This window comes from Hevea brasiliensis, chromosome 17 (assembly GCF_030052815.1).
Source record: "Hevea brasiliensis isolate MT/VB/25A 57/8 chromosome 17, ASM3005281v1, whole genome shotgun sequence".
NCBI classification, from domain to species: Eukaryota; Viridiplantae; Streptophyta; class Magnoliopsida; order Malpighiales; family Euphorbiaceae; genus Hevea; species Hevea brasiliensis.
This window is the reverse complement of record NC_079509.1, coordinates 1,758,387-1,786,289: the sequence shown is the minus strand read 5'-3', so window position 1 is coordinate 1,786,289 and position 27,903 is coordinate 1,758,387. Positions and strand designations below refer to the sequence as shown.

Sequence of the window (27,903 nt, the reverse complement as noted above, 5' to 3'; positions counted from 1 at the left end):
TTGGTAGAAATTGAAGTTTGAGAGAGAAGCGTCCATCCATGGGTAATTGCTGTGTGACTCCAGCTTCGAGCTCTTCATCTGACAAGAATAAGAAGAAAGCCAAAGGGGAAAACAAGCAGCAAAATCCATTCTTTGGCAATGATTATGTTGTGAAGAATGGATCTGGACCTATAGACAAGCTCTTGGTTTTGAAAGAACCTACTGGCCGTGATATCTCCGCACATTATGATCTGGGTCTTGAGCTTGGCCGGGGTGAATTTGGGATTACATACTTGTGCTCTGATGTAAGCAATGGTGAAAAGCTTGCTTGTAAATCTATATCCAAGAAGAAGCTAAGGACTGCAGTGGATATTGAGGATGTGAGGAGGGAGGTTGAGATAATGAAGCATTTGCCTAACCACCCAAATATTGTCTCTTTGAAGAGTACTTATGAGGATGATAGTGCTGTGCACATTGTGATGGAATTATGTGAGGGAGGGGAGTTGTTTGATAGGATTGTGGCACGGGGGCATTACACTGAAAGGGCTGCTGCTGCGGTTATGCGGACTATTGTGGAAGTTGTTCAGGTTGGATTTGTTATCATTTATTGTCGTCCAATTGGTTTTCTTGAGAATGTTGTAAATATGATCTTGCATTGAATTTACATTTTGTTTCTTTTATGGGTTTCTGATCTGGTTTGTGTTTGCTTGTGCTGGGTTGTTAGTAGCCTGAATTTCTGGATAATTTATGAAACTGCTTATATTGAATTTTAGGTTTTGAAGATGCTATCAGTTAAAAATATTTTTAAGATATTTATAATATCTGATGTTTTCATGTGCTTATTGTCTTTGCATAAAAACTCAACTGTCCTAATTAGTATTCGCTTAACAAGAGTTTTCATTAAAGCGCCCACCTACTTGGTGGCTTGTTATCAATTCTTTTCCATATTGTTCATTTTCATTTAGATTTATATTGGCCCTTGCAATTTCTAGATATATCATATAGATTCAGGATCATTATCAATGGGAGTTTTCTGTGTATGCATCCTACTTATAGTAATAAAAGAATGTGAGTTTCTGTGTCTGTCTTGTCATTTGGCGACTTTGGTTCTTATTGCTAATGATAATCATAAGGTTTTCACTGTTAGATGACTGTTCCATATTAGGGGTTCTTGGTCTCATACTCTCATGAAATAATCTGATTTGCTTTTGTATGCATTTTGGCTGCAGATGTGCCATAAACATGGAGTTATGCATCGTGATCTCAAACCAGAGAACTTTCTATTTGCAAATAAGAAGGAAAATTCCCCCTTAAAAGCAATTGATTTTGGATTGTCAGTCTTCTTTAAACCTGGTATTGTACTATATGAGAGCCATTGCATATGTCAGCCTTTTTAATGGCACTTATATTTCTGGGAATTTGCGACCAGCCATTGCCATTTTGCTCTTATGTCTTGTTATGTTTCTGAAGACTGCATTTTTCTACAGGTGAGAGATTTAATGAGATAGTGGGTAGTCCTTATTACATGGCCCCAGAGGTTCTAAAACGCAATTATGGCCCTGAAGTTGATGTCTGGAGTGCTGGAGTTATTCTCTATATTTTACTTTGTGGTGTCCCACCTTTCTGGGCAGGTTTGTTTTCTTAATTTTAGTGATCAATGAGTGTTGGAAATTAATTTGTGGTGTGTAGTTTATGTTCTATGGTTTCAGAGTAGTAAAAAAAATCCTCTGAAAGCCCATAATGCAGTTAGTCAGGGGTTCTTGAAGCCTTTGCTTCTTCCTTCCCTTCCCTTGAAGGCTTGAACAGAAAAAGAAGAGAAAATGAATTTTCAAATTGCTAACACTCACCCTTCTATTGGTTGATATTTCCCAAGGCACTGTTATAGTTTTGACTGTATTTTTTCCTTTTTCTTCACATAATATGCATTATCTTGTTTATCCAGAAACTGAGCAAGGGGTAGCGCAGGCAATTATTCGCTCTGTCATTGATTTCAAGAGGGACCCATGGCCTAAAGTTTCTGATAATGCAAAGGACCTGGTGAAGAAAATGCTTAATCCTGATCCTAAGCTACGACTTACAGCTCAGCAAGTGCTTGGTAGGGTTTTTATTCAGTAAGGCAATATATTTTATATGTGTTCTTTATCTTCATAATACAATCATCTGAGCTCCTCTTTCTTCAGAACATCCTTGGTTACAAAATGCAAAGAAGGCTCCAAATGTCTCATTGGGAGAGACTGTGAAAGCAAGGCTCAAACAGTTCTCTGTGATGAACAAGCTGAAAAAAAGAGCACTTAGGGTAATGTTTTCAATTGTCCACTGAAACATATGTTTAGCTTCCATTGTCATAATACAGAATTTTGTAGGGATAACTAAAGACCTTTCACTAAATGTATGATTGTGTCTGCAGGTGGTGGCTGAGCATTTGTCAGTGGAGGAAGTGGCAGGCTTAAAGGAGGCCTTTGACATGATGGACACTGCCCAAAGAGGCAAGATTAACGTTGAAGAACTTAGAATTGGGTTGCAAAAGCTTGGACAGCCGATTCCTGATGCGGATCTTCAAATTCTAATGGATGCTGTAAGCATTATTTTGTTTCTAACCAAGTTATTCCTCCTTTTCCCAAATAGAGAAAAAATGAAATGAAATGTAGTCCATTCATCCCACTTTTCTGCAAAATTGGTGCTAATGAGAAGAAGCCTAATTGGGTAGATTAGTAGAAAAAGCCCAACTCTGATAATTAAAACTGCAATATGTTTTGGGTACTACAGATTCCATTTGTGATGAGTTTGGCAAGATTCCTTTAACTTTTATCCCCTGTTTGCCCAATCCAAGCAAGAGAGAGAGAGAGAGAGAGGAGAAAAAAGGGCCGGGGGAACCTTGTTTGATTGTTCCCCAAATTTAATCATTTTGTGTTTACCGAAGGAATTTTCATGTGCCCTATATTTGAATTTTTGTCAAAAAATTAACTTATTCCTAGTTACAGTTCTTGATTCTTTACCCTAACCAAAATTCAAGTTTGGCTTTATTATGTTTGCTGAAGCAAGTTTCACTTGTTCCAGTTTTACATTTTATGAAATGAATAACTGAGAACTGGTTTCTACAGGCTGATGTAGATGGTGATGGAACACTGAATTATGGAGAGTTTGTTGCAGTTTCAGTTCACATTAAAAAGATGGGCAATGATGAGCACCTACATAAAGCTTTTGCTTTTTTTGATCAAAATCAGAGTGGTTACATAGAGATCGAAGAGTTGAGAGAATCCTTAAATGATGAAATTGACACCTGTAGCGAGGATGTTATCAATGCCATCATGCATGATGTTGACACAGACAAGGTTAGTAATAACCTATTTGTGGATAGGAAAGAATCCTTTTTCAACTCTTGATTTCTCCGTCAGTCTACTCTAGCTGAGGCCAATATTTTATTGCTAATTGGAATGGAAACTGTGAGATGATGTGCCAATAGTCAATTTGGGCCTCTCTATGTGTGTAATGCTTGACTGTTTACTTGCGATATGATTTTTTTCCCCATTTGATATTGTCTCATTCTTTTGTATGATTACATGGTTTATAATATAAGTAATGTAGCATCTCTTATCATTCTGCATTTGATTGCTTATGTAAGATTAACTTTGCTGGCATACTATCTGGCAGGATGGGCGCATAAGCTATGAGGAGTTTGCTGCAATGATGAAGGCTGGCACAGACTGGAGAAAAGCCTCAAGGCAATATTCAAGAGAAAGATTCAATAGTCTGAGCTTAAAATTAATGAGAGATGGATCATTGCAGGTAGTCAATTGAAGGGAGAATCAGCAAAGTGAAGAGAAAAAAAACCAATGCCAGAAAGGAAAAGAATCCTCCTCTATTGTTGTTGAGTTTTATGAAATTATTATCACCTTTCCTTTTTCAACTTCATGGGATGTTAAATGGATAGGTAGGATTAGAGCAATTGTCTTAAGTTTCTTTTAATGTGTTTTAGAATTTGTTTACTGCAAGAGATACAGAAAAAGTTGGTTAAAGGAATTGTTCCACAATTATGTGGTTGTAAATACATCACAAGTTAGATTTCAATTACATTTAAACCCCCTATTTGGTAACCCAAAAATTAAAATTTAATTTTTGTAATTTTAAATTATCAAATTAATTTTTAATTTAAACTACTAATAATATAAATTTTTATTTCATATAATAGTGATAAAATTAAATTATAATTTTATTTCTAAATTACTTATAAAAAAAATTTTAATCATATAAAATCATAAATCACTATATATATATATATATATATATATATATATATATAACAGTTAATTAAAAAAAATTTACTTTTAAAAAATAATAATAATCGTTTATATTAATATTATTTTAAATTATTTAATATTAACATATTAAATTAATTATTAAAAGTAAAAAAAAGTTATTATATAAAATTTTAAAATTTAAAAAAATTTTATTTTTTATTTTTAAATTAAAAAATGACTCAGTCTTAAGCTTACAGATTAAAAAGGATTATTGAAATTTATCTCCCATTTAAGTATGGCCCTCCCATTTTCCTCTGCTTTTGGCTTTTCCTCTAACTAATAAATAATTAAGCAACGTCCACTACCGAAATTTTTTAATTGTAGTCTGTACTCCGTAGAAACAGAATTCCGTCTGGGTTCAATGCACCGCAGAATCCAAATTTAGTTTCGCATGTCGGTCCTACAATGCCCACTCTCTATTTTCACGCGCCTCTACCATTCACCAAACTATTATACGTTTCACACGCGTGACTCGCTACGGTTTGGAAATTGGAATATCGCAATTGGTAAGCAAGAGCCGGAGAGCGCGTCGAGCATTACTGAGGTGATCCGGCTCAAAAAGGTGCTCGTGTCAGGCAAGTGACGACGCACATTAGCAAACGACCACAATCCAGCAGATTATCATTAAGTACCATAAAATTTTTGTTTTCGTTTTCATTTCTCAGCTCAGTCATCGCCACTCAACCAATCCCCGTAAGTATCTCTCTCTCACTGGAGCTTGGCTTATAAGAGTCCTAGCTCTCGTTGCCTGGGGTTTACTGTCGGGTTAGTTCTTGATTTCAGAGTTCATGACGACGACGACGACCTCCTTTGGAGCGGCCAACACTGCGGTGTTGAAGGACCCGAAGATCCAGATACGGAGCTTTGATGGTTTGAGATCTTCAAATTCTTCACTTGCTTTGACGAGAAATGTGAATTTGTTTTCTGTTTCTTCTTCCAGACCTTCGCTTGTACGAGCTGTTTCCACGGTGAGATTTCTACGATTTGCCTGTCCCTCTCCCTCCTTCAAGCTCTTATTCTTAATTTTTTGGAATTTTCATGGATTAATATAGTTTGTCTCTGAATGATAAATCATTTTGATGATGAATTGACAGTTTCGAACTTAAAATCTTTTGTGGGTCTAATTCTTGTTTGCGGATTTGCATTTTGGTTGTAACAAAATGTTAGGCGAGAGAATGAATTCGTTTGCTTTTATTTTTAAGAGCTGCTTTTTCAAATATTACTCTATGTATATGGCGGGGGAGGGGGAATGGATTCCAAAGTAAAAAAGAATTCGTAATAGAAGCACGTTTGAATTCTTTCTCTTTGGAAACCAGAAGAAAGAAAAGTTTTTTAGCTTGGGTAAAAAAACTACTCTTTAGTCTTCACCCTAAACTACTCTTTAGTCTTCACCCTTTTTTGGTCTCTTGTTTTTCTTTTCTTTTTCCCCCTCCCCTGAGTTATAATGTATATATGTGGTCGCTCCATTTGATTTGATTTATATATTATATGTACTAAGTTTAACGAATTTCCTTCATTGGGTAATTTTTGTTGGCAGCCAGTGAAGCCTGAGACTGAAACTAAGCGCAGTAAGGTTGAAATAATCAAAGAACAAAGTAATTACATCAGGTACCCTCTTAATGAAGAGCTGCTGACAGATGCCCCAAATATTAATGAGTCTGCAACCCAACTAATCAAGTTCCATGGGAGCTATCAGCAGTATAACAGAGATGAACGTGGTGCAAAATCCTACTCTTTTATGCTTCGAACTAAGAACCCTTGTGGCAAGGTCTCAAACAAACTGTACTTGACCATGGATGATCTTGCTGATCAGTTTGGAATTGGAACTCTTCGTTTGACAACTAGGCAGACATTTCAGCTACATGGTGTTCTAAAGCAGAACCTCAAGACTGTAATGAGGACCATCATTCATAGCATGGCTTCAACTCTTGGTGCATGTGGTGATCTCAACAGGAATGTTCTGGGCCCTGCTGCTCCATTTGCGAGAAAAGATTACCAATTTGCACAGAAAACTGCTGAGAACATTGCTGCGCTTCTAACTCCTCAATCTGGGTTCTACTATGATATGTGGGTGGATGGTGAGAAAATCATGACTGCAGAACCTCCTGAGGTGGTGAAGGCCCGGAATGACAATTCTCATGGAACGAACTTCCCTGGCTCGCCAGAGCCTATTTATGGAACCCAGTTCTTGCCTAGGAAGTTTAAAATTGCAGTCACTGTACCAACAGATAACTCTGTGGATATTCTCACAAATGATATTGGTGTTGTTGTGGTTACTGATGCGAATGGGGAGCCTCAGGGGTTCAATATATATGTAAGATCAACAAAGTTTTAATCATTATCACTTATTAATCTAACTGCATACAACCATCTGTTTCTTACAATTTCTACTTCAGGTTGGTGGTGGTATGGGAAGAACACATAGGTTGGAGACCACTTTTCCACGCCTGGCTGAACCTTTGGGTTATGTACCAAAAGAAGACATTTTATATGCAGTGAAAGCTATTGTTGTTACCCAACGAGAAAATGGGAGGAGAGATGATAGAAAATACAGTAGAATGAAATATTTGATCAGTTCCTGGGGGATTGAGAAGTTCAGAAGTGTCGTCGAGCAATATTATGGAAAGAAATTTGAGCCTTTTCGTGAGTTGCCTGAATGGGAATTTAAAAGTTACTTGGGATGGCATGAGCAGGTTTGTTCTAAAGATTCCAAAATTGTTTGTGTTCTCACATTACAATGTCGCTGATCTTCTTGGGGTCATACACTTCCAAACACACACCTTCATTTGCCAGTTTCTTGCTTCTTGAATTGGTATCCTCTGATACTAGGTAATTAAAAAAATCGTTGGCAGGGAAATAGTGGTTTATTTTGTGGGCTCCACATTGATAATGGTCGTATTGGAGGGAAAATGAAGAAAACATTGAGAGAGGTAATAGAGAAGTACAATTTAGATGTGCAACTGACACCAAACCAGAATATCATCTTGTGTGGTATTCGCAAGGCTTGGAAGCGCCCCATCACTGCAACTCTTGCACAAGCTGGATTGCTGGTAGGATTTCTACATCTATATGATTTTTGGGCCATGTATCCTGTAGCCTGTGAAAATTCTCCAGTCAATTGCATTGAATGATTGAACATATATTTTTACCTTTTTGTTGGTTAACGACTAAGAGACTGTAAAATCTTTGTAATGCTTCCTAAAATTTCCATTAAATGTTATGGGCACAACCAGTTACTGTTATCAGTCTTGACTTTTAACTGTGGCAATTTAGCTGTTGTTAATGGGCGTTGGAGTCTGAGATGAGAATTTTCTTATATTTCTTGATCATGTGCATCTTATGCTGAACATACTAATCTGGTATTCATGGTAGCCATGATAATATTTATTTGGTTAAACATGCTTTTGCCCTTTCCTTTTATTTTTTTCTTGTTATCTCTTGCTGTTTTTCTCCATTTTTTTTTGGGATTTTGACCAGTATTGCTTGTGGGCAGCAACCCAAGTATGTAGATCCCCTCAATTTAACAGCAATGGCATGCCCAGCAATGCCACTTTGTCCACTGGCAATAACGGAAGCTGAACGGGGAATACCTGACATCCTCAAACGGGTTAGGGCTGTATTTGAGAAGGTATTAGCTGTTCCAATGAGTTCGTAAGAATCAACTTGATAGATATATATTTTGTGTATTGACATTCCACGCAAATTAGGATCTGGACATGTGTTGACTGTAATGGTCTTCACTATTTCAGGTGGGCCTCACGTACAATGAATCTGTGGTAATAAGGATTACGGGTTGTCCCAATGGTTGTTCTCGACCATACATGGCTGAACTTGGATTTGTTGGTGATGGTCCCAATAGTTATCAGGTGAAAAAAGTTGTTGAAAAAAATTTGAGTGATTCTTCCCTACTTTCCCCTCTCTCTTGAATATAAATGAGAGTTGTTGAAAAAAGTTTGATGCTCCTTTTCTTTTGAAACAGATTTGGCTTGGGGGAACACCCAGTCAAACTGCATTGGCAAGAAGCTTCATGAATAAGGTTAAGATTCAAGAACTTGAAAAAGTTCTGGAACCTCTGTTTTATTATTGGAAACGAAAAAGGCAATCAAAAGAATCATTTGGCGACTTCACAATCCGCATGGTGAGCATAGAAATTACTATTTGATATTGCTACCTAGTTTTACTACAAAATGTCTGGTTCCATTATAACTTACTGTTTGTCTAAGGCAAATTAATTGGTGCCCTTCCAATTATTTTGTTAGGGATTTGAGAAACTTCAGGAGTGGGTTGACAAATGGGAAGGCGTTGTGTCTACACCCCCCAAGTACAACCTGAGGCTCTTCTCTGATAAGGACACATATGATAAAATTGATGAACTTGCAAAACTGCAGAATAAGACTGCTCACCAGTTAGCCATGGAAATTATTCGCAATTATGCTACTGCCCAGCAAAACGGGAAAGGGGAATGAGGTGCTCATGTGCGGTACAAAAAATGTTGCTGCTGAGCAAAAAAGGCTGAGGTGAATAAGGAAAAAAACTACCCTTCCCTGTGCTGTTACTGCATGGTAACAGCAGCTCTGTAATGAATGGTAGTTTTGGTATCATTCTGTACGACAGTTTTGCTTGTTGAAGTTTTTATGAGAACTGTATTCTGTATTATTTGACGTTAGGCCTTGTATCCAGTTAAGATGATTTCTTAAAGAGATTGATTTTCATTTCTTTCTCCTGAAATAAAATTATCCTTTCTGTATTTTTGATTCTCAGTTTACTCTCAAAGACTTGCCACAATTAGCAGTTCTAGATAACCGGACGCAGAAACTTACTGGGAGTCTTCTTGCGCACACTTATTGATGGCAACCTTGGTGCAATCCCAGAGTTTTTGCAGATGAATAATCAGTTTGACTCAGATCAAAATGTTGGAAGTTGCTTTTCTTTTATTTTTATTATTTTTATTATTTCCTTGTGTGCTTTCTGGTGGGGATAGTATTTCGAAGTCTTGTATTCAGCTGCTTCATACTAAAATATTGTGCGATCAGAGGACAAATCTGTCAGTGCATTAGGAACACATTTCATGTCAGGAGTGGTTTCTTTGCTCTGAGAATTATTAATCTGGTTTATCTCATATTGTTACCATTTTGGGTTTATGTAAATCTATGTAACTTCTCATTTTATATGAAATAATTTCAAGAATTAAATTTTTCTAACTACTGAACTACTAAGCTGGCATTTTCTATTTTGAGGTATAAACTTTAATGGCATTTAGTTGTTAATCTTGAGTGTCAATTCTATAATCGTTGGTCAGAGCAGCATATTTTGGAAGCAGACAGGTAGTTTAGCATCTATAAACATTAATTATTAGACAAGAATGAGTCGAGCTGATAAACTACAAAAGGTCAACATTGGACTCATAGTTAGTGGAAGCCAGCGACCATCCTCAATGCTTGGCGGAAGTTTCCTGCTCGTTGATCTCTTTTTCGGCTAATTCGAATTGGGTCTCCAATTCAAAATGTTATTCCTACCAGAGAGTTAGGGACAACTCCGATGGTATCAAGTCAAAATTGGGGTTTAAGACATGTCAACGTTTCCGATATGAACTCCTTAAATTAGAAGACGTCTGAAGGGGAAGATGAATTTTGTAAAGCTGTTTAAAAAGAGAGAAAAGAAAACTAGGAGGAGAAGAATATAACAAAGAGGATTGTCCAATGAAAAGATACAAGTGGATACAGCTTTTACATTAATCTAAAGATCAACATTAATTTATAAAGTAGATAGGATTCTTTCACTTGCGGCAGATACGAGCAGTAGGCATTGTGACACAGATAGGAGCATACTTCTTCTTAGCTTCTGGGGTACCCGGCTTAGGCTCATAGTCAGCCATGGCAACTTTGGCAATGGAGAATGCAGCAGCAACTGCGGCTGCAAACACCAAATCCCTCCTCCCACTGCTTCTTTCTTCCTTGTTCTTCATCTCCACACTGACCCTTTCTTCCTCTGTGGCTCTTGAGGCCTTAGCCACGATCAGCCCTCTGCGTGGGGTTGTCAAGGGTTGTTTGGCCATGGTCGAACCAGCTAGGAATGAGGCTGTCATGGTCACGGATGCCATCTCTGCAAATTCTGCTTATGACCTGCTGAAGTGAGTTAGTGTAGTGTCTGGTTCTCAGATGCAAATACAAGGAAGTGGACTATTATTGCTCGCAAATGCCAATGGCTTAAGGGCCTTAGGAGATCGTCATCCATTTCCTTATCTCAATAAACGTTTCATCAAATGGATTAGTGCCACGTGCCCTTTATCTTGTCCAGAATTTGTGGCTGCGAATCCTTTTGGTGAGTGGCGGAAGTGAAAGATTTGGTCTCAACAAACATTGCTTGAATAGTCACCACCACGGCACAGTACTTCCATGATTATGCGTTTGTGTTGAAGCTTTCCACTATTTCCGAGATTTCAAAAGCTTAGTTCACCTTACTTGACAAGTTAAAAACATGAGCAGATAACATAATTTAAATATCTCATAATTTCATTAGCAAAAAATAATCGTTTAGATGTTCTAGTTTATATCCTTTTTTAACAAGCTTAAACAAGGATATTTAGCCAACAATTTTGACGAGATTTATTGCTGTTACTTATGGCTGTCCCCTCCCTGCCCAAAAGGGATGGGGGATGGTTTCCCCTGGCCGGTTTTGCTCTCTCCACCACCTCTGGGTTGAATTGTATACATTCTTTTTGAATTACAATTTCGCTGGTACTTTGAAAAAGCCTCTCTTTGACTTGCACTTTTTTGGCTAGGTATGAAATATGTGCTTCATCTTAAATTGGGCTATGAAGGGTGGTGCTAGTTTTTTCTGGTGCATGGCATCTCTAAGGCCATTAATTTAACCAACCATTGATTGTCCGATAGCTGACCCTAAAGGCGAGGGTGGCACAGTGAGCTTTGCCATGCGCCGGCACTCCAAAAGCTGCTGGTTTTACTACGCTTCATGGGTTGTGAAGGCCCAGGACTGCAAGGAGAACGTCTAGCGGTGGTATCTATTTTATCCTAGAGAGAGAAGCTAAAACCAGCAAGAAGCATTAAATAGCACCCAGGATAAAAACCAGCAAAAATGAATAAGAACTGCTCTTCTCGTACGAGAGCCCATTGTCTAAGGTTTGTTCATTTTTCTTTCGCGGAACATAACAGTTTCCCTAAAAAAATACTTCATTCTCGGTTATAGGCTTCCATTATAAAGGACTGAAAATCAAATATAAAACACAGTACTTGAGATCAAAATTTAAAAGAAAACAATGCATATCCATTTCCAAATTGATTAAAACAGCAAAAGTTATTACCTAATCCAAAAATCCTCAACAAAACCATAAACAAAACAGTAACATACTTATAGTCTTGCCTATCAAAAAAAAAATAATAATAATAATGCATACTTATAGTCTTAAGAACCTAACAAGAAATTAACACAAAACTCTTGGCTCTATATTCCCATCTTCAATACTCAGGAATGGTTTCTGTGCATCAAGCTTCAACTCTCTCTGCATCTTCAATTAGGACTTTTGTTGGTTTCCCCAATAGATCAGTGTACTCCTGGAAAGGCGACTTGGTGAAGCGGGTCTCCCTCCAAAAGTCAGGAGTCAAGAATCCATAGGTCTTCAAAAGACAATCAAAGGTGGCCTGCATTTTACATGGCATGCACGTGAATTAAACCAACAAAGAACAACAGAATAAAGAGTGTAATTATCCAAAAAAGAAGCATCACAGAATTTTATCATTGTTAAACAATACCTAGACCAACACACACACACACACACACACATAAAGTGAATTTTTTACATCAGCAAGATAGGAATATTTATTACTTCCATAAAAAGGCTCATGTTTAACTATCAACAACACAGTTATCCAGCAATGGACATTCATAACCATCTAGCAAACAAATACTGTCTACTAGTAGTGTGGAAATCCTATTACTATATAACAAATTCACAAAGATAGTATCATTTGTTTGAAATTGGCTACATATAAGCTACTATTGGGTTATGGCAAGAGAGGCATAATTCAGGATCACATTGAAGTCATGTGAGCATTTCAAACCAATCAAGCATAGTAATTAAGGAACATTCAAATCATCCACAAACAGTTAATAGACCCTAATTTAACTAAAAAATGACGAAGATTTCAAAGCTCCTTTCTTTTAACATGCAAACAAGAACATAAAATTTCAGAACTTCTAGCGATTTTCAGGAATTGAATGGATGACTGTTACATTATTAACACAAGCTCATATAATAACAGAACAGGCCAAGATACAATGAGAAAACATTGAACAATTTAAAAGCATATGTATCATTACAAATTAGAAGACAACGTATTAAGACACACTAACTCCACACAAAATCACAATGTGCTGATAGCAGAATGTTAGCCTAATATGCATATACAATCTTCAATAAGCGATCAATCAATGAGGCAATATATAATGCTAAACCAAATAATCAAGTTCAGATGACAAAAATTCAATAAACATGTTAAAATAGATTAACTGTAAAGCTCTGAATTCCACATAATGAATATAAAGAAATAGTTGAACAGACCTTAACGAAATTCCCGAGTGTCTTCGTGGAACCCCTGGAGGAGGTGAACACATCCTCTATCCCAGCAAACTGCAGAACCTTCTTGGGGACCCGAGCAGCGACTATCCCGGCACCACGTGGAGCCGGCACCATTCTCACTGTCACGGATCCACACTTGCCAGTGACCTTACAGGGCACAGTGTGTGGCTTTCCGATCTTGTTACCCCAATATCCTCTCCTCACGGGGATCACTGACAACTTAGCCAATATGATAGCGCCACGAATGGCAGTAGCAACCTCCTTCGAGCACTTAACTCCCAAACCGACGTGGCCATTCCCGTCGCCTACGACGACAAAGGCCTTGAATCGGGTTCGCTGCCCAGCCCGAGTTTGTTTCTGGACAGGGGTGATTTTCATGACCTCATCCTTGAGGGATGGACCGACGAGAGTGTCGATGATCTGGTGCTCCTTGATCGGAAGAGAATGCAGGTAAATTTGCTCTAGACTTCTGATCTTTCCATCCTTCACCAAGCGGCCCAGTTTGGTTACTGGAACCCACTTCTCCTCCTCGTCACGGCGCGCACGACGGCGGCCTCTGCCTCCGCGATCGCCACGAGATGGACCGCCGAAGCCGCGGCGAAAAGCTCCCCTTTCTCCTGCGCCTCTGTCAGCCATGGTTACAGTTAAGCTTAGATTTGAGAAAGGAAAAAAAAAAAAAAAAAACAAAGAGTCTAAGGCTGGAGATAAACGCAGAGGAGCGAATGAAAATGAGTTTATATAGTATTAGGGTTTTGAATGGTGTGGCGTGGGGTGCAGTCTCAGAAAGAGTAATATTGGATTGGGCTTAAACTGGCCCATGTTTATTGGGCCGACATTACAATATAAGAAGCCATTTGGTCTTAGGCTTAGTTTAGGGTTTGAAGTTATTGGACTTGGGCCTGAGTTGGGGTAAATGGGTCCACACTTTAGGCATAAGAAAAGGCTGTTGTTGGTACTCTGCTTAATTTACGCGGCTACGCAGAAAGAATCGGCGGAGAACACGCTGAGCATCTGTCCTCACACCTTTTGTATTTGTAGTTTTGTACGGTTACTCCACTCAAATAATAATCATTAATCAAGCTCACGAGTATTTCATTCTATTGAGAATTTGAAATTTAAATTAAATTATTTTTTAAAGAAGAAAATAATCGTAAGTTGCATTTAAATTTAAATTTTTTTATTTTATTAATAAAAAAAATTTTCGTGATATTATGTAAAATGAATATATTTAGTATGGATTTGAGATAAACGAGGCAAATGTAATTATTTTAAATCTTTAGTTTTTAGGTTTGTTATTGGACTAAATTCAAATTCACATTCATCAAAAATATTATCTAGTTCAAATTTAAATTCATAAGATCAAATCCCTCAATTCATAATTTTTAGTTGATTAGCCTTCTTTTATTAGAATTTAAATTGAATTTCACTTGGAAATTTTTATCATTAATTTTTTTAGTGGTAAAATCCTTTTAAAAGGCAAATTATTGAATGCTTCTTGTATGTATATACTCATAATAAATTATTAGGTGCACCCGGTACATATGGATTATCTTTATATTATACGAATGATCTACTTTTTTATGAGAGAGAAAATACTATTTTTTAATACTCTCGGTACATCTAATAATTAGCCTATATTCACTCACAAAATAGCAGTGGATCCTATATTACTAAATTCAAAGGGTAATTAATTTTTTTTTATAATTTATGGATGTATTATTTTTTAGTACACCGAATAACCATATAAAAGAATTAATCCTGTTTAAATAAATTTAAAGGAAGAAAATGAGAGGACAATTAACAACATAAGTTTCCAATGCATAGGACAAAATTAGTCATTTGGTTATTATAGTTTGTAATTAAGTTAATTATAAAAAAGACATTGACTTAAGGTTGCTTGTATTCTATCCAAGTGAAGTAGAGACAAATAACATCTTAGAATTGGTGCACACAACAAACTATGCTTAACTTGCTATAAAATTATTGCAACTTCAACCCACTTCTATAATTAAAAAGTAATTATGATATCAATTTCAATTTTAATAATATATGATTTGAATTTTTAATAATTTAAAAATAATTTTGGATTTTTATTTTTTATTCTCAAGTTTTCTTTGATTATTTCAACCCCTCATGTTTAATGCGTGCATTTGCTCAAAATTATATAATAAAATTAATGTATATAATAATAATATTTTTGTTATTATGATGATTTTTATATGAATTTAATTATTATTAATAATCATAATTATATTAAAGTTTGTATAACAATTCTATTGAATAAAAATTCGAGTTGTGGGGAGCTTAAGACAAAGGAGTCGCTAATTAAAGCAAGTGGTCCTTTCATGGATTCAAAACTGATGCTTGTCTCACCCTCATGGGAAAGTCCAAATATTATTAATATCAGCACCGACAAAGCTTCTCTGGGTTTGGGTTTCTTTGCTTGGAAAATGAAAAAAATTACAAACAGTGGACGTGAAAATCAAGAGAATCGGAGAGACAGAGAGAGAGAGAGAGAAGGCTTAGGAATGAGAGTGTCAGAACAGAACAGTACAGAACAGAACAACCCCTCATTATTAATTAAACAATTAACTTAATTACATGACCTTTAACGGCACGCACCCATTCCTCTTTCAATTTCCCAGTAGAAGAGATGGAAAAACACTCACGCACCTTTCAATTTCATTTGAAATCCCTGTTTCTTTCACATAATGAGGTTGCAGGCCTGTGCTTTTTATTTATCCTCTCTCTTCTAAACCTTGATGGATGCAAAAGTTAACACCTTTATTTTCAAGCTTAGATCACAACCTGTAATTAGAATGTACCAGAAAGCCTCTATTTCTCAAATAAAAGCTGATAAAGATGGATATTAATAGCCCTTCAATCGAGCTCTCTCAAAATCTTTATGAATCTCTCCTTTTTAGTTCCATATCGGTTGCTACATATGCGGTACATTTTGGACTTTAATATTTTATCTATTTCTGTATCCTACTGATCCTATTCCGATCAACCATTTTCTTCAGTATTTTCAAACCATAAGGAAATCCGGTACTATTTCTGCCGCAAAACTCCAAAATTCCACTTCCAAACTGTCACTCTTTCTAACTAAAACCCATCCCCCAGCAGTCTCTCAGTACACAGCCTGCACAATCAAACAAAACGAGTACATTTTCAAACCAAGGGGAAGTTGGTAAAAATTTTATATTAAAAAACTCTCTTCAGTGTTCCCTATCTCAAACTGAAACCCATTTTTCCCACCAATAGGAAAAGGGGTTGTTAGTTGTTACAAATTTGTACCAATCAGTTCAATGCTTTTTCAAACTCTTTATTCCATTGGACTTTAATCTGTAAACAAGAATGCTTTCCTTAGAATTTGTGTTCGGGTTCTAAAAGTCTTGCTTTTCTTTAAGTAAAACACAACACTCAGAAGCCAAAAACCAAGATTACTGCTTTTACATATCAAACCAAGATTCCATTGGTATTGCATGGACAAAGCATCGACAAAAACAACATTGAGGAGGTCAAAATGGCAATACCCACCACCGCCACCTACACCAAGAATCCTGCATTTGCCTCGCAGGCCTCACAGGAAGCCACCAGCAAAGGCTAGTGCTACCAAGTCCAGTTCACAAAGAGATAGGAAAGGTAAGCTGGAGAGTTTGTTTGATCAAGAAAGAGAGTTTACAAGAGGGTTTACTCCAGTTGTAACGGTGAGTGGTGGAGGAGATTATCAGTGTGAGGAGGAGAGGAGAGAGAGAGTGGAGGAAAGAGAGAGCGTGGTGATGGAGGAGGAGAAGTGGAAGTTTCAAGCTGAGATATTGAGGGCAGAGTGTAATTTGCTAAGGATGGAAAGAGAGATTGCTGTGAAGAAGATGGAGAGAAGAAGGGTCCAGGTGGAAAGGGCTTTGAGATCTGCTGTTCAAACTCTGCTTGCTGTTAGTCTCTCTCTCTCTCTCTCTCCTTTGCCTTGTTTTGCTTTTTTAAGTGGTGTGCTTCGTTATCAAGAAATTGTGAGAATAGACATAATCATTATGCTTCGGTTCTCCACGGAGTGCAGGGGAAAGAAGCAATGAAATTTCTTTGCTATACATTTCTTGATTAAAAAAAAAAATTGAAGTTTTAGATTTGGATATAAAACCAGGGAGAATTCTGCCTCAACTCAAAGTAATTCTGACGTAGGCTGCATTTTTATTGTTCTTTAAGCCTAATCCTTAATATTGACTAAAAAGTTTATTTTGCATCTGTCTTCTCTTTTTTTGGTTCTTTATTTTGGTAAGGGAAAGTGAGGGTTTTGGCCTCTTTGTACTGTTGAGGGCTACAGGGAAGAGCTCATGCAAGGCAGATGGAATTTTGGAAAAGAAAATGTGTGAGGAGACGTTTCCTCAACTGCAAGCTGAGAAATTCCCTTTGATTGGAGAGCATTGTTGGGTTGAAAAAGTCAGGTGTAGGAAAAAAAAAAAAAGGATCTTGGATGCTATTTAGAATAATAATAAGTGCCAGGTTGTCCACTTGGCTTCAAAAATGTCTTGCTGTTTATCTTCTTTTTTCACACACTATGATTCACAACTCACAAGAGTGCAGCACATTTGACTTGGTTGCAAGATTAGGTTTTTGACAGATGAATTTCCTTTTTAATACTTGAGTTTTGTGCTTGGTTTGTAGGGGAGAGAAAAGATGTGCAATGGAAAGAATGCAAACATGGTTTTGGAGGTAGAGATCATAGAATTGGCTGAGAAACTAGAGAAGTTGCAGAAGAGATCAAGAAATAAGGATTTAGATGTTCGAAAGGGTTGCAATTTTGATAAACAAGCATCTCTTCTTCAAAGAAGGCTACACAAGTTTGCAGGAGAATCAGATGAGATATGTGTGAAGGAGATTCAAGAGATGGCAGAAGCATGCTTGTCCATCAATACCACTAGCAGCATCAAAGAAAATTTTGTTTTGAATTGCAGCAGCAATGTAATATTAACTTTCTCCATTTCTTCAGTATCAAATCTAATCACTATTTGAAATGAAAACAACTAAATGAATCTAATAACTCTACATTTCTCCATTTATCCATTTCTTTTATTATGTTTCACTAATAACTCTACTTTTATATGTTGGTAATTTCTAATAAAAAATATGTACAGATGGAGGCTCTGAGAAAGAAAGTGGAGGGATTGTCAAAGGGTAATCTGCTAGAGAGGATGGAAGTTGAATATGGGTCGATGCTCTCTACAGCCAACAGTTCTGCTTCTAGTTCTAGTTATGCTGCCACTTCCAAGCGATTCGAACTCTTAGAGATATCTTCATCCTCAATGATACAACCATGCAAGGTGCCCTCTTTTTGTGTCTCTTTGTGTGTCGTTGTCGTTGTTGTTGTTGTTGTTTTTTTTTTTTTTTTTCACCATTTAACTCAACCATTCTATGTAACAGTTGTATGAATGAACATAGTAACCAAGCACCTTATATTAACTGCAATGGACTCTAGCAAGAGTAGTTTCTAACTGGGTAGATTTAGGTCTGAATTAAAGTTGTCAAATCTACCTTTAGACTTTTTCATGGTTCAAGAATATTCAAAATCTATATGCCTGGGATAAGTCGGTAATCACGTGTCTGAAAGTTGATAGATTGCTTGTGCAGGAGAGAAAGCCTTATGAGGAGAGAGCATGTTCAGGATGCTGCAAGGCAATAGTGCAAAGGGTTGTGGAGCAAGTTCGGGCTGAGACAGAGCAATGGTCCCAAATGCAAGAGATGCTGGGCCAAGTCCGGAATGAGATGGAGGAATTGCAGGCTTCTAGAGATTTTTGGGAAGATCGAGCACTTGATTCTGATCATCAAATTCAATCACTAAACTCTGCTGTAAGTACACCAGGTTTTATACGGTTGTGCGTTGTCTCTCACTTTCAGCCTGCTACAGCTAGTCAGCCGCTGTATTGATTCCATACTGTGCATTTTGCTATATTAATGGAGGCAACTGAGATGGGGTTGTCTTGTATAGGTGAAAAAATGGAGACGGCAAGCTCTCTCCTCAGAAGCCAAGGCAAATGAGCTACAAGCTCAGGTATCACTGCTTCGAGCTGAGATGGAAAAGTTGAGGAAGGAAAAAACAAGAAAAACAAATAGGAACAAAATCTCAGCAGCGAATTTGCATGAATCGCCAAACGAGATGGAGAAAAGAGTACTGGTTTGTCGATTGAAGGAAAATGGCCAAGCAAATGATGATTGCTGCAAGCATCAGGAGTCATTGGAAAATGGAAGAAAAACAAGTGGAAGTGGACTTAATACTTTGAAACGCTCACCATTTAGAGATATTGGAAATTCATCACCATTGTTAAGGCAAAATAACAGGGGAGTTTTTCCTTTGCACTGTCCCCTCTCTTACAATGTGCAGAGAGATTCCTAATGCCCTGAATCCTGTCTTCTTAAGTATCTAAACTTAGTGACTTGTGACCATTCCAATATAGAAGAACTTGTGGAGAATTATGAATTACCATTGCATTTCCCTTTGAATTTTGGTAATTAGATTTCTCATACCCCATCTTAGATTTGATAATTTAAGAAAATAAATGAAGTTGCAATTAGTAACTATTAGCTCAATATATATAATGCCTGAGCTTTTGCTTCTTTTTAAACATATATGAAGTTTAATAAAGTGGGGATCAGTCCAATGAATGGCCAAAAAAGAGTGTCTTATGTGCTAACATGTAATGTTTATGTGTCAAGTGATTTAAAAGCTCTGGCTTTCTCTCTCTTAAGCTGGAAGTTCTCAATATGCACGCAAATATAGCCAATGAGAATGCTGGAATGAAGAAAGTATTTTTCTGCTAATCAAAAGAAAGTTTGTTGAACAATGAAAATCACATGATTAAACTGCCAACCCCCCAATTAAAGCCGTCCATTTATCATTGATAAACAAGTACACGCCTTCATTAGCATATTAAATATGAAAATTTTGCACTAGAAAGCGTCTCAAAATCATTGTTAATCTCATATGATCGTCATTCTTTTAAAGGTACATGTGCAATGTTCTTTCTACTAATGTTATTTTCCAACTCCAATTTGTATTCCTCTTACAATAGTCGTTTGAAAGATTGATTGTTGATTATTTTCTTTTTCCAAAAGATTATCAGTACTCTTTTCATTAAGAACTAAATTTTCAGAGTAAATCTTGGTTGATGCATATGGAATGTTTCAGAAAATGAATTCATTTTTAGTATAAAATCAATCCTTCACATGACATGCTCTTTGCTTTTTTTGGCTATATGCTTTTAAATCTTACAAGGACCAGAATAATCCAATTATTTCCATTAATTGGACGGCTCAAATGGGAAGATTTCAGAGATTAATGCAGCAACTCAATTACTTGTGCAAGAACTTGTATGGAAGAGTAATAAAAATACATGTATAAATACCAGGTGTTACAGCATTTGGTATTCAGGCCTGTATTAAACTAACATTCATCTGTTTTTTTATGAATAATTTCATCAAGGCCGCAAAAATTTGGCTGCTTCTTCAGAAAAGAAGCAGTTGAAAGGATTGTGGCAGTGGCAGCCTGACAAAGAGTCCAAGAAAATGAGAGGAAAGCCAATCAATTCAGGAAAAGCCATTATTGTGCTGTGCATTGCAAGCTTCATCGCTGGTTCTCTGTTTACTAGTAGAACAGGGACTCATCCTTCTCCTTCACAGGCTAAAGATCGTCAGAATGTTCCTCTCATTTCTCATTATGTGAACAAGCTGCAGGAAGTGAAACGAGATTGCGATCACAAGCGTGTAAGTTTTGATTACTTCACATGAAGATTTTTCCTTCTCGAACTAGGACTCAAATTCAATACCTTAGAATTCTGCAGTAGCAATTAGCTAATGTTAAGTATCAAATTATTTAGAAATTTGCTGAAGGAAAACCTGGAGATATCATGGGAGAAGTTAAGAAAACCCATAAAGCTATCAAGTAAGCTAATTCTAATTCAATTAATTCCACCCCCACCCCCTTTGTTCTCTTTCTAAATTGCTAGTCCTGTATCTTTTTGTTTTTCTTGAATACATACATAGGTCACTGGAGAATACAATTTCTGCGTTGGAAATGGAATTAACAGCGGCTCGAACAAGCCGATCAAGTGGCCAGCTTTCACTAGAAAGACCCACCAATCGATCTCTGCAAAAGGCATTTGTTGTGATTGGAATAAACACCGCATTCAGCAGCAGCAAACGCCGAGACTCAGTTCGAGAAACTTGGATGCCAAAAGGTCTCCTTCTCTCTCTCTCTCTCTCTCTCTGTGCGTAAGCTTCTCTAAAAAAAGATGGCATATGCAGAGTGATTATTGATCCATGCAGGGGATAAATTGAAGGAATTGGAGAAAGAGAAAGGGATTGTGATAAGGTTTGTGATTGGACACAGTGCAACACCAGGTGGGGTTCTTGATCAAGCGTTGGATTCAGAAGAAGCAGAGCACAAAGACTTTCTTAGGCTGAAACACGTAGAGGGTTACCACCAGCTCTCCACCAAGACCAGATTATACTTCTCCACTGCGGTTTCCATTTGGGACGCCAATTTCTACATGAAGGTAGACGATGATGTTCATGTCAATTTAGGTATGCTAACCACCACTCTCGCTAAACACAGATCCAAGCCTAGGATCTATATCGGCTGCATGAAGTCTGGTCCAGTTCTCTCTCAAAAGTAAGTTTTTATCATCAAGAAAAAAAAAAAGGTAGTAAAAATATTTCATAGCAAGAATCCAAGAGATTACTCAATATTAATATTGGATTGCAGAGGGGTTAAATATCATGAGCCAGAGTTCTGGAAGTTTGGCGAAGAAGGGAACAAATACTTCAGACATGCAACTGGCCAAATCTATGCCATTTCCAAGGACCTTGCTACCTATATCTCCATTAACTCGTAAGTTACCATTTTCTTCGTCATTTGTTGTTGATCATACTGACTGAGGTTATTGCAAAACTTTGCAGTCCGATATTGCATAGATATGCCAATGAAGATGTTTCTTTGGGGTCATGGTTCATTGGATTGGAAGTTGAACATGTGGATGAGCGTTCCATGTGTTGTGGAACCCCTCCAGGTATTTTTTGTTTCCTTCGAGTTTCCAAATTGTTGACTCTTTGAAAATAATTTATTTATTTTTTAATTAAAAAAATAAATTCTAATAATTTTTAACTTTTTAAATATAAAAATTGATATAAGAATTGAATTCAGCACACTGTGTATTTGCAAGATGATAATTAAAGATGGTGTGATGTCAGATTGTGAATGGAAGGCCCAAGCAGGGAAGGTATGCGTGGCATCATTCGACTGGTCATGCAGTGGAATATGCAAATCAGTGGAGAGAATGAAACACGTGCACAGTTCTTGTGGGGAAGGAGAAGGCGGTGTTTGGAACGTTGACGTTTTAAGTTAATTAAGTAGCATTTACAAGCTCCAATACCCACATGATGCTGTGGGTAGGATCATCAAAAAAAAAAAATTGCTAAATTGAAATTTCGGTTTATTCGAATGAATCTAATTTAAAATTAATATTTTTATATATTTAAATATTATTTACAATTTAAAAATCATTATAAATTAAATTTTTAGTTATTTTTTAAATATATATATATATATAGATAAATATAAAACATGAATAAACTTATTCTTATTTATTTTTATTAAATAATATATTTTAAATTAATATTTATTAATTTCGATTTGAATACCTAATTTCATCAGTTTAATTTGATAAAATATAGTGAACCGGTATAAATCAGCCCATGTACAACCTAATTGCCGGTATAATTTTTTTTATTTTTTTTTGTTGCCAAAAACTTACAATATTATTAATAAATAAAATTTGTACGTGTACATTTTTTTAAAATTATTATTTATAATTTATTATATAGTAATATAAAAAATAAAGTGCTATAATTTTATAGAATAAGCTAAATTGAACAATTAGGAAAAAAAATTATAAAAATCATCCTAATAAAAAAAAATGGGGTTTCCAAATTACTGTTCCCATGAACAGTACTTTGGAATTCTGTTTTACTGTATAGAATCCATAAATCCTGCGCTGAAGGTATTATTTTTCTCTTATATTTATTATGTTAATATGATTGATAAATAAAAAACATTTATACTAAAATTATATTTAATTTTATTTTATAAAATATAAAATATTGTACTTAAATTTTACAAAGAAAGTTGTAGTCTATTAATAATTGTTGAAATCATAACAAAATTTTAATAATTATATATATATATATATGCAATACAGTGAATTATTTTTATATATATATAGTTTAGTTTAAGATCAATTAATAATAATAACATAACACTTATTATTTAAAAGATAATAAAAATATTAATTAAAAAAAGATAAATTAATTAATCTATCTGTAAAAAAAGCTTGACACTATCTATTATTCGATTAATAGATTTATTATATGAAAATAATGTATATACACATGATTTTAAAAAGAGCAAGAAATATTATTAAAATAGATGATAATTTGTTGTTATTATATTTTTATTATAATTAAATAAAAGTTTAATATTTTATTAATATAATATTAGTGTAAGAATTAAAATTTATTTTCTCATAAAATAAAGTCAACTTAAATTTAAGAATAACGAAAACTTGTTTAATTAAAAAAATAAAAACTTCATTTTTTTAAAGTCAAGGAATTTTATATATTAAAATAACTTTTTTAAGAAATGACGTAAACTTTTACTGCTTTTAAACTTCAATTGATGAAAATTATTTTTAATAAGTCTTTAATAATTTTTTTTTTTTAAAAAAAAGGTAATTTTTTTTATTAATTTTAAACTTTAACTAACGAAAATTTTGTTTTGTAATAAGTCTTAATATTTTTAAAATAAAAAAGTCGCAGTGCAATAGATAAAATTTGAAAATATTTTTGTGAATGGGAAGATATTTTTGTGGTGAGATGAACTATCTTGTATTCAATGGCTGTATTTCAGTGAGTGGTGAGACTTGTTATAGTGTCTTGTAGTCAATGGCTCTCTTCAATTCAGATTTTCATTGAAGGAAATAGGGAGATAGGATAGGGGCAAAGGGGACATTTTACTATTTTTAAAAACAATAAAAATATGTCCTGATTTAGTTATATATAATAATAATACCAAGTTACAAAGTTTTAAAATATTGTTGTTGGAATAAGATTTTAAATTTAAATGATAATAAGAGCTAAATAAATTTAAAAAATAAAATAAAATAATAAAACAAAAATGCCTTGGAATATTACTTTTGAGTTTTGGGTGTTGAGAAGAAAAGAATCGAAAAGAGTAAATTAAAAAGAAAATATAAAAAATGAACAATGACTGCTCTACCCCCAAGTTAATAATTTTATTAATTAAAACGACTATACCAAGCACAACAATCAGAGAGATAAGAGCTATTTTCAAACATTAATGGCTAACTACAAATATAATTGAAAGATAAATCAAATTAAAATCATCAAAGAAGTTAAACTTAGTACAGTTCAGTTCTGTTAGCTAATACAATAACTCATACGCCTAACATCCCCCAATCTTCCTTTACCTTTGAAAACAACAATAATGATAGCTAAGTGCATCAATTAGTTAACTATTTGGAGGAAGATTGATTCAAGAGGTTGTTTTGGGAGTTGATGCACACAATATTTTCTAAACTTACCATACAAAATTGGTCAGGAATGTACCTTTTCCTATCATCTGGTAATGGTATTGACTTCAACCCACAATCATTTTCATTCAGATATTTAGTGGTGAAGTCCTCTATCGGATGGATTTCAAATGCAGGTTCCACCATTGATGTCCCATAGGAACAATAACTATCTGCTTCTAGAATTGGTTGCTGATGAACATAGCTTTTGAAATTCGTTAAGTCTTCCAATGGAGGGAGATCAGAAAATATATCTTCAAACTCCTGCAATGGAATTGAAATTGGATTAGGCTGCTCATAATCAGCAACAGTATTTGTGTAACCTTGGGAATCACCCTCGTGTTCTACATTCACATCAACATCTCCATCATCTAGCAGTGCAGGTTCCTCATTTGTATGTACACTTACGATGGATTTCTCAGTTCTCTTATATATCCTACATAAAACCCAGTCATCCAACTGCGGCCACAGAAAAAGAAAAAAAAAAAAACTGTAAAAATTATATAAGGTCTCAAGTTTGAGTGTTAATGAACTGAAACAAGAATTAATATTAATGAGAATGCAGAGAGGTAAGAAAACTAGAAAGCAATACCTTCTTGTCATCGGCACTTCTTCTGATACGTGAGGGAGCATCACTGACCCTATATTCATGCATTATCCAGTTAGTTTTTGTGCTTCTTTTGGGATCTCCACTGTAAAAAACAAGTGCCTTCCTATATCCAACCACAACATCATTATGCTTGACAGGTCTATCAGCTCCAGTTGCCTTCCAGTATCCATTACCAGCTGCCCGCTTTGGTCTACTTCCATTTTGGTACTTCTTTTCCCTTGGTGTAAAAAAGTACCATTCATTCTCCCCATATTTTCTGTACGCCTCTGTTCACCATATCATTCAAACAACAATGTTAATTTTTGTATCCCAATAATTTCAAAGATCTTATGTTAATATATAAACAGAACCTACAAATTCGCAAACATGGGAAAAAAAAATTACATTCATAAAGAGATTTTGTTAAGATGAAAGTACCTGCAAGATCCCGGGGGTTGTATTTATAAAGGTTAACATCCACGATCTTGTTTCGAGGTAAAGGCTGATTGTTTACCTTGTTTCTCAAGTAATAAACAATGAGCTCTTCGTCTTTAGGGCAAAACCTATACCCAGGAGGAAAAAAATCAAAATAGTCCACATCAAGAGCGTTGTTGTTGACGTTTTCATGAGGTGGTAGTAATCTTGGTCGTTTGGAAGTGGAAGAAGAAGGAGGAGGAGAAACAGGAGCAGAGAGGGTTTTGGAAGGCAGTTGATGATGACTGACGGTAGAAGGAGCCCAGTATTGTGGCTGAGTTACCTCCATAGTTGGACTCTTTCGAGGAGTTTTTTTGCAGAGGAGATTGAGGCTTAGGAACGTAAGAGGCTTTGGAATTATTTTTCCTCCTTCTCTGTTTTTTTTTTTTTGTGAATTTCTTTATATATGAACAAGATTTTTAATGAAATTAAAAATAATAAAAAGATGATAAAAACCGATGAGATAGAATTTCAAAACCTAGTATTATCTAAACCAGCTAGGTTTAGAATCTTAATATTTATCTCAATATATTATATTAAAAATTCATTTCTTTTCCTTTTCCCGGACAAATAGCTATACCCAAATTGAGCAGCATTATCCTCTATCTGGCCTTCTGGATAATGTACTTGTTTACCCTTTGTTTGTTTTCCTATAATTTGTTGGTTTGCCTAGTGTAGAATAGTATTATTGATGGTGCTCATAATTATTAACGTGAGCAGCTAAGCCAACGACGTACTATGAATCTGTTTTTAAAAGAATAGATGCCTTCTTCAATTCTTTCTCACTATCTTTCCCATTAAATGGAAAATAAAGGTTTTTCCTTCATTTATGCCCTGGATTCAACAAGTTTCTTGAATTTGGTTAATGCTTTTTTCTTTTTTTAATTCTTCTATCATTTAATTGGACAATGTGATGCAGTTTTTTGATGGGTCTTCAGATGTGGAATTGAGATTACCACTTGGAAGCCTAGATTTTCAGAGTTTCAGAGATATATATCTGACGATGCTGATGGTACCTCCTTAATTGTCAGACTACAATGCTCAGGGCCTCTCACCACACTTATGGAAACCTGCCATCTGTTTGAGAAGGTAAAGCCTGCTAAAACAATCTGGTTTGTGATGCTAAGTGCATATGGATTATATTTTCTATATATTTAGAAATTTTCATATTTTTCTAAACCTTTGATTTGATAACAAGGTTCTTCCTTCATACAGATTTACAGATAATGATTAGCTTGTTATCAACTTGAAGAAGCAGGACACGGATTTGAAATGATCTGACATTGGGAATCCTTGACAGCAGGAGCTATGCAGCTTCTCAAAGGGACATCAATCTACATTGTTGGAAGTTCAACTGAAATTAACCAAACAGTGGCTCGAGAACTTACAGTTGGTCTGGTATATTAGTCTATATTCCATTGGGTTTTAAAACTTGCATTGGTTTGACAAGTTGATTATTAAAGTCTCCATGTTCCGCCTTGGTTTCATCTATAGTCACTCGCATATTATGTATCCATACATCAACAACAACTGAGCCTTATCTCAAACTAGTTGGGGTCGGCTATTTTATGTATCCATAGGTACACTTATTGCTGGTAGTGTGATTTAACCTGCATTAATCTTAACGGAGTACCGTTTAGCAGCTACCGTTAGTTATTCAACTAAAATCTAAATCCAGCTTCTTTAGTTGTCTAAATCACGTTAAAAGACTATTTTCTTTCTGTTGTTTCATTCTCAGTTTACATGTTACTGGCTTATGTATTGGCCTAGCATTATCCAAACTTATTCTGTAATTATAACAGTAGGCTTATAACAGTAGGCTCCTTACACATCTAAAATAGTTGTAAAATTGTTCTGATATCATGTGCTGTTTTAAGAGATGATTGTTTGAATTTTCAGGTATACACCTCTTGCTACACAGGAGTTGGTAGAAATATTTTTGAAGCAAAAGATTGATTTGTGAGAGTATTTTGGGTCCTCCATATTGTTAATGGTCATTAAGTCCACTAAAGTAAGCTTCATAAGTGCACATTCAAGTGCAAGGGTCGTACAAGTAATATAGAAAAGATATCGTTCCCACGAGGAGTTGTGTTAATGATTAAATTTTTGATATAAAAAGTTGACTAAATTGAACTAATTTTGAAATTAAAGCAATAAATTGATGGGTATTGGAGTATGAAATCTATATGTGCAAAATTAATAATCTATCCAACAATGTATTAATTAAACTAAAATTGCATCAATTTGAAATAAGCAAGTTGAAATATGGCAAAATTTAAAATGGCAAGCAATTAAATTTGATTAGAAATTAACAATGATAAAAAGGTGATT

The 27,903-nt window shown here is 35.4% G+C and overlaps 7 protein-coding genes across 9 annotated transcripts; 4 read left to right on the top strand and 3 right to left on the bottom strand.

Moving 5' to 3' along the window:
• On the top strand, window positions 1-4,047 carry LOC110666690 (calcium-dependent protein kinase 8). Its single transcript, XM_058139318.1, has 8 exons — window positions 1-566; window positions 1,209-1,332; window positions 1,467-1,610; window positions 1,922-2,074; window positions 2,160-2,275; window positions 2,387-2,554; window positions 3,081-3,311; window positions 3,631-4,047. Exons 1-8 carry the CDS (start codon window positions 39-41, stop codon window positions 3,775-3,777), a joined length of 1,611 nt encoding a protein of 536 aa, XP_057995301.1. The 5' UTR covers window positions 1-38; the 3' UTR covers window positions 3,778-4,047.
• Window positions 4,048-4,828: 781 nt separating this feature from the next.
• LOC110666679 (sulfite reductase [ferredoxin], chloroplastic) lies at window positions 4,829-9,478 on the top strand. Of its 3 annotated transcripts, none has more exons than XM_058139316.1 (9): window positions 4,829-4,970; window positions 5,061-5,245; window positions 5,815-6,591; window positions 6,674-6,970; window positions 7,130-7,327; window positions 7,771-7,905; window positions 8,027-8,143; window positions 8,257-8,415; window positions 8,537-9,024. In XM_058139316.1, exons 2-9 carry the CDS (start codon window positions 5,066-5,068, stop codon window positions 8,741-8,743), a joined length of 2,070 nt encoding a protein of 689 aa, XP_057995299.1. In that variant the 5' UTR covers window positions 4,829-4,970; window positions 5,061-5,065; the 3' UTR covers window positions 8,744-9,024. The 3 variants fall into 3 exon arrangements, 2 of the variants coding, with proteins under 2 accessions (XP_057995299.1, XP_057995298.1); XR_009145472.1 differs by adding an exon at window positions 9,039-9,478 and having other exon boundaries at window positions 4,909-5,245; window positions 8,537-8,794; XM_058139315.1 differs by having other exon boundaries at window positions 4,862-5,245.
• A 479-nt stretch (window positions 9,479-9,957) lies between these two features.
• Window positions 9,958-10,475, bottom strand: LOC110666687 (photosystem II 5 kDa protein, chloroplastic). Its single transcript, XM_021827265.2, has one exon. It carries the CDS (start codon window positions 10,375-10,377, stop codon window positions 10,054-10,056), a length of 324 nt encoding a protein of 107 aa, XP_021682957.1. The 5' UTR covers window positions 10,378-10,475; the 3' UTR covers window positions 9,958-10,053.
• Window positions 10,476-11,539: 1,064 nt separating this feature from the next.
• LOC110666684 (40S ribosomal protein S2-4) lies at window positions 11,540-13,602 on the bottom strand. The gene is made up of 2 exons (XM_021827263.2): window positions 12,856-13,602; window positions 11,540-11,935 (listed from the first exon to the last, which is right to left on the bottom strand). The coding sequence occupies exons 1-2, from the start codon at window positions 13,507-13,509 to the stop codon at window positions 11,780-11,782; spliced, it is 810 nt and encodes a 269-aa protein (XP_021682955.2). The 5' UTR covers window positions 13,510-13,602; the 3' UTR covers window positions 11,540-11,779.
• Window positions 13,603-15,545: 1,943 nt separating this feature from the next.
• Window positions 15,546-19,360, top strand: LOC110666681 (uncharacterized). The gene is made up of 5 exons (XM_021827259.2): window positions 15,546-16,808; window positions 17,536-17,832; window positions 18,006-18,191; window positions 18,499-18,717; window positions 18,857-19,360. Exons 1-5 carry the CDS (start codon window positions 16,359-16,361, stop codon window positions 19,259-19,261), a joined length of 1,557 nt encoding a protein of 518 aa, XP_021682951.2. The 5' UTR covers window positions 15,546-16,358; the 3' UTR covers window positions 19,262-19,360.
• A 404-nt stretch (window positions 19,361-19,764) lies between these two features.
• LOC110666688 (probable beta-1,3-galactosyltransferase 8) lies at window positions 19,765-22,287 on the top strand. Its single transcript, XM_021827266.2, has 8 exons — window positions 19,765-19,870; window positions 20,348-20,628; window positions 20,742-20,806; window positions 20,908-21,101; window positions 21,190-21,535; window positions 21,629-21,754; window positions 21,823-21,932; window positions 22,114-22,287. The coding sequence occupies exons 2-8, from the start codon at window positions 20,431-20,433 to the stop codon at window positions 22,266-22,268; spliced, it is 1,194 nt and encodes a 397-aa protein (XP_021682958.1). The 5' UTR covers window positions 19,765-19,870; window positions 20,348-20,430; the 3' UTR covers window positions 22,269-22,287.
• A 2,087-nt stretch (window positions 22,288-24,374) lies between these two features.
• On the bottom strand, window positions 24,375-25,937 carry LOC110666706 (NAC domain-containing protein 2-like). The gene is made up of 4 exons (XM_058139879.1): window positions 25,537-25,937; window positions 25,102-25,385; window positions 24,522-24,968; window positions 24,375-24,407 (listed from the first exon to the last, which is right to left on the bottom strand). Exons 1-4 carry the CDS (start codon window positions 25,859-25,861, stop codon window positions 24,375-24,377), a joined length of 1,089 nt encoding a protein of 362 aa, XP_057995862.1. The 5' UTR covers window positions 25,862-25,937.
• Window positions 25,938-27,903: the final 1,966 nt, after the last annotated feature.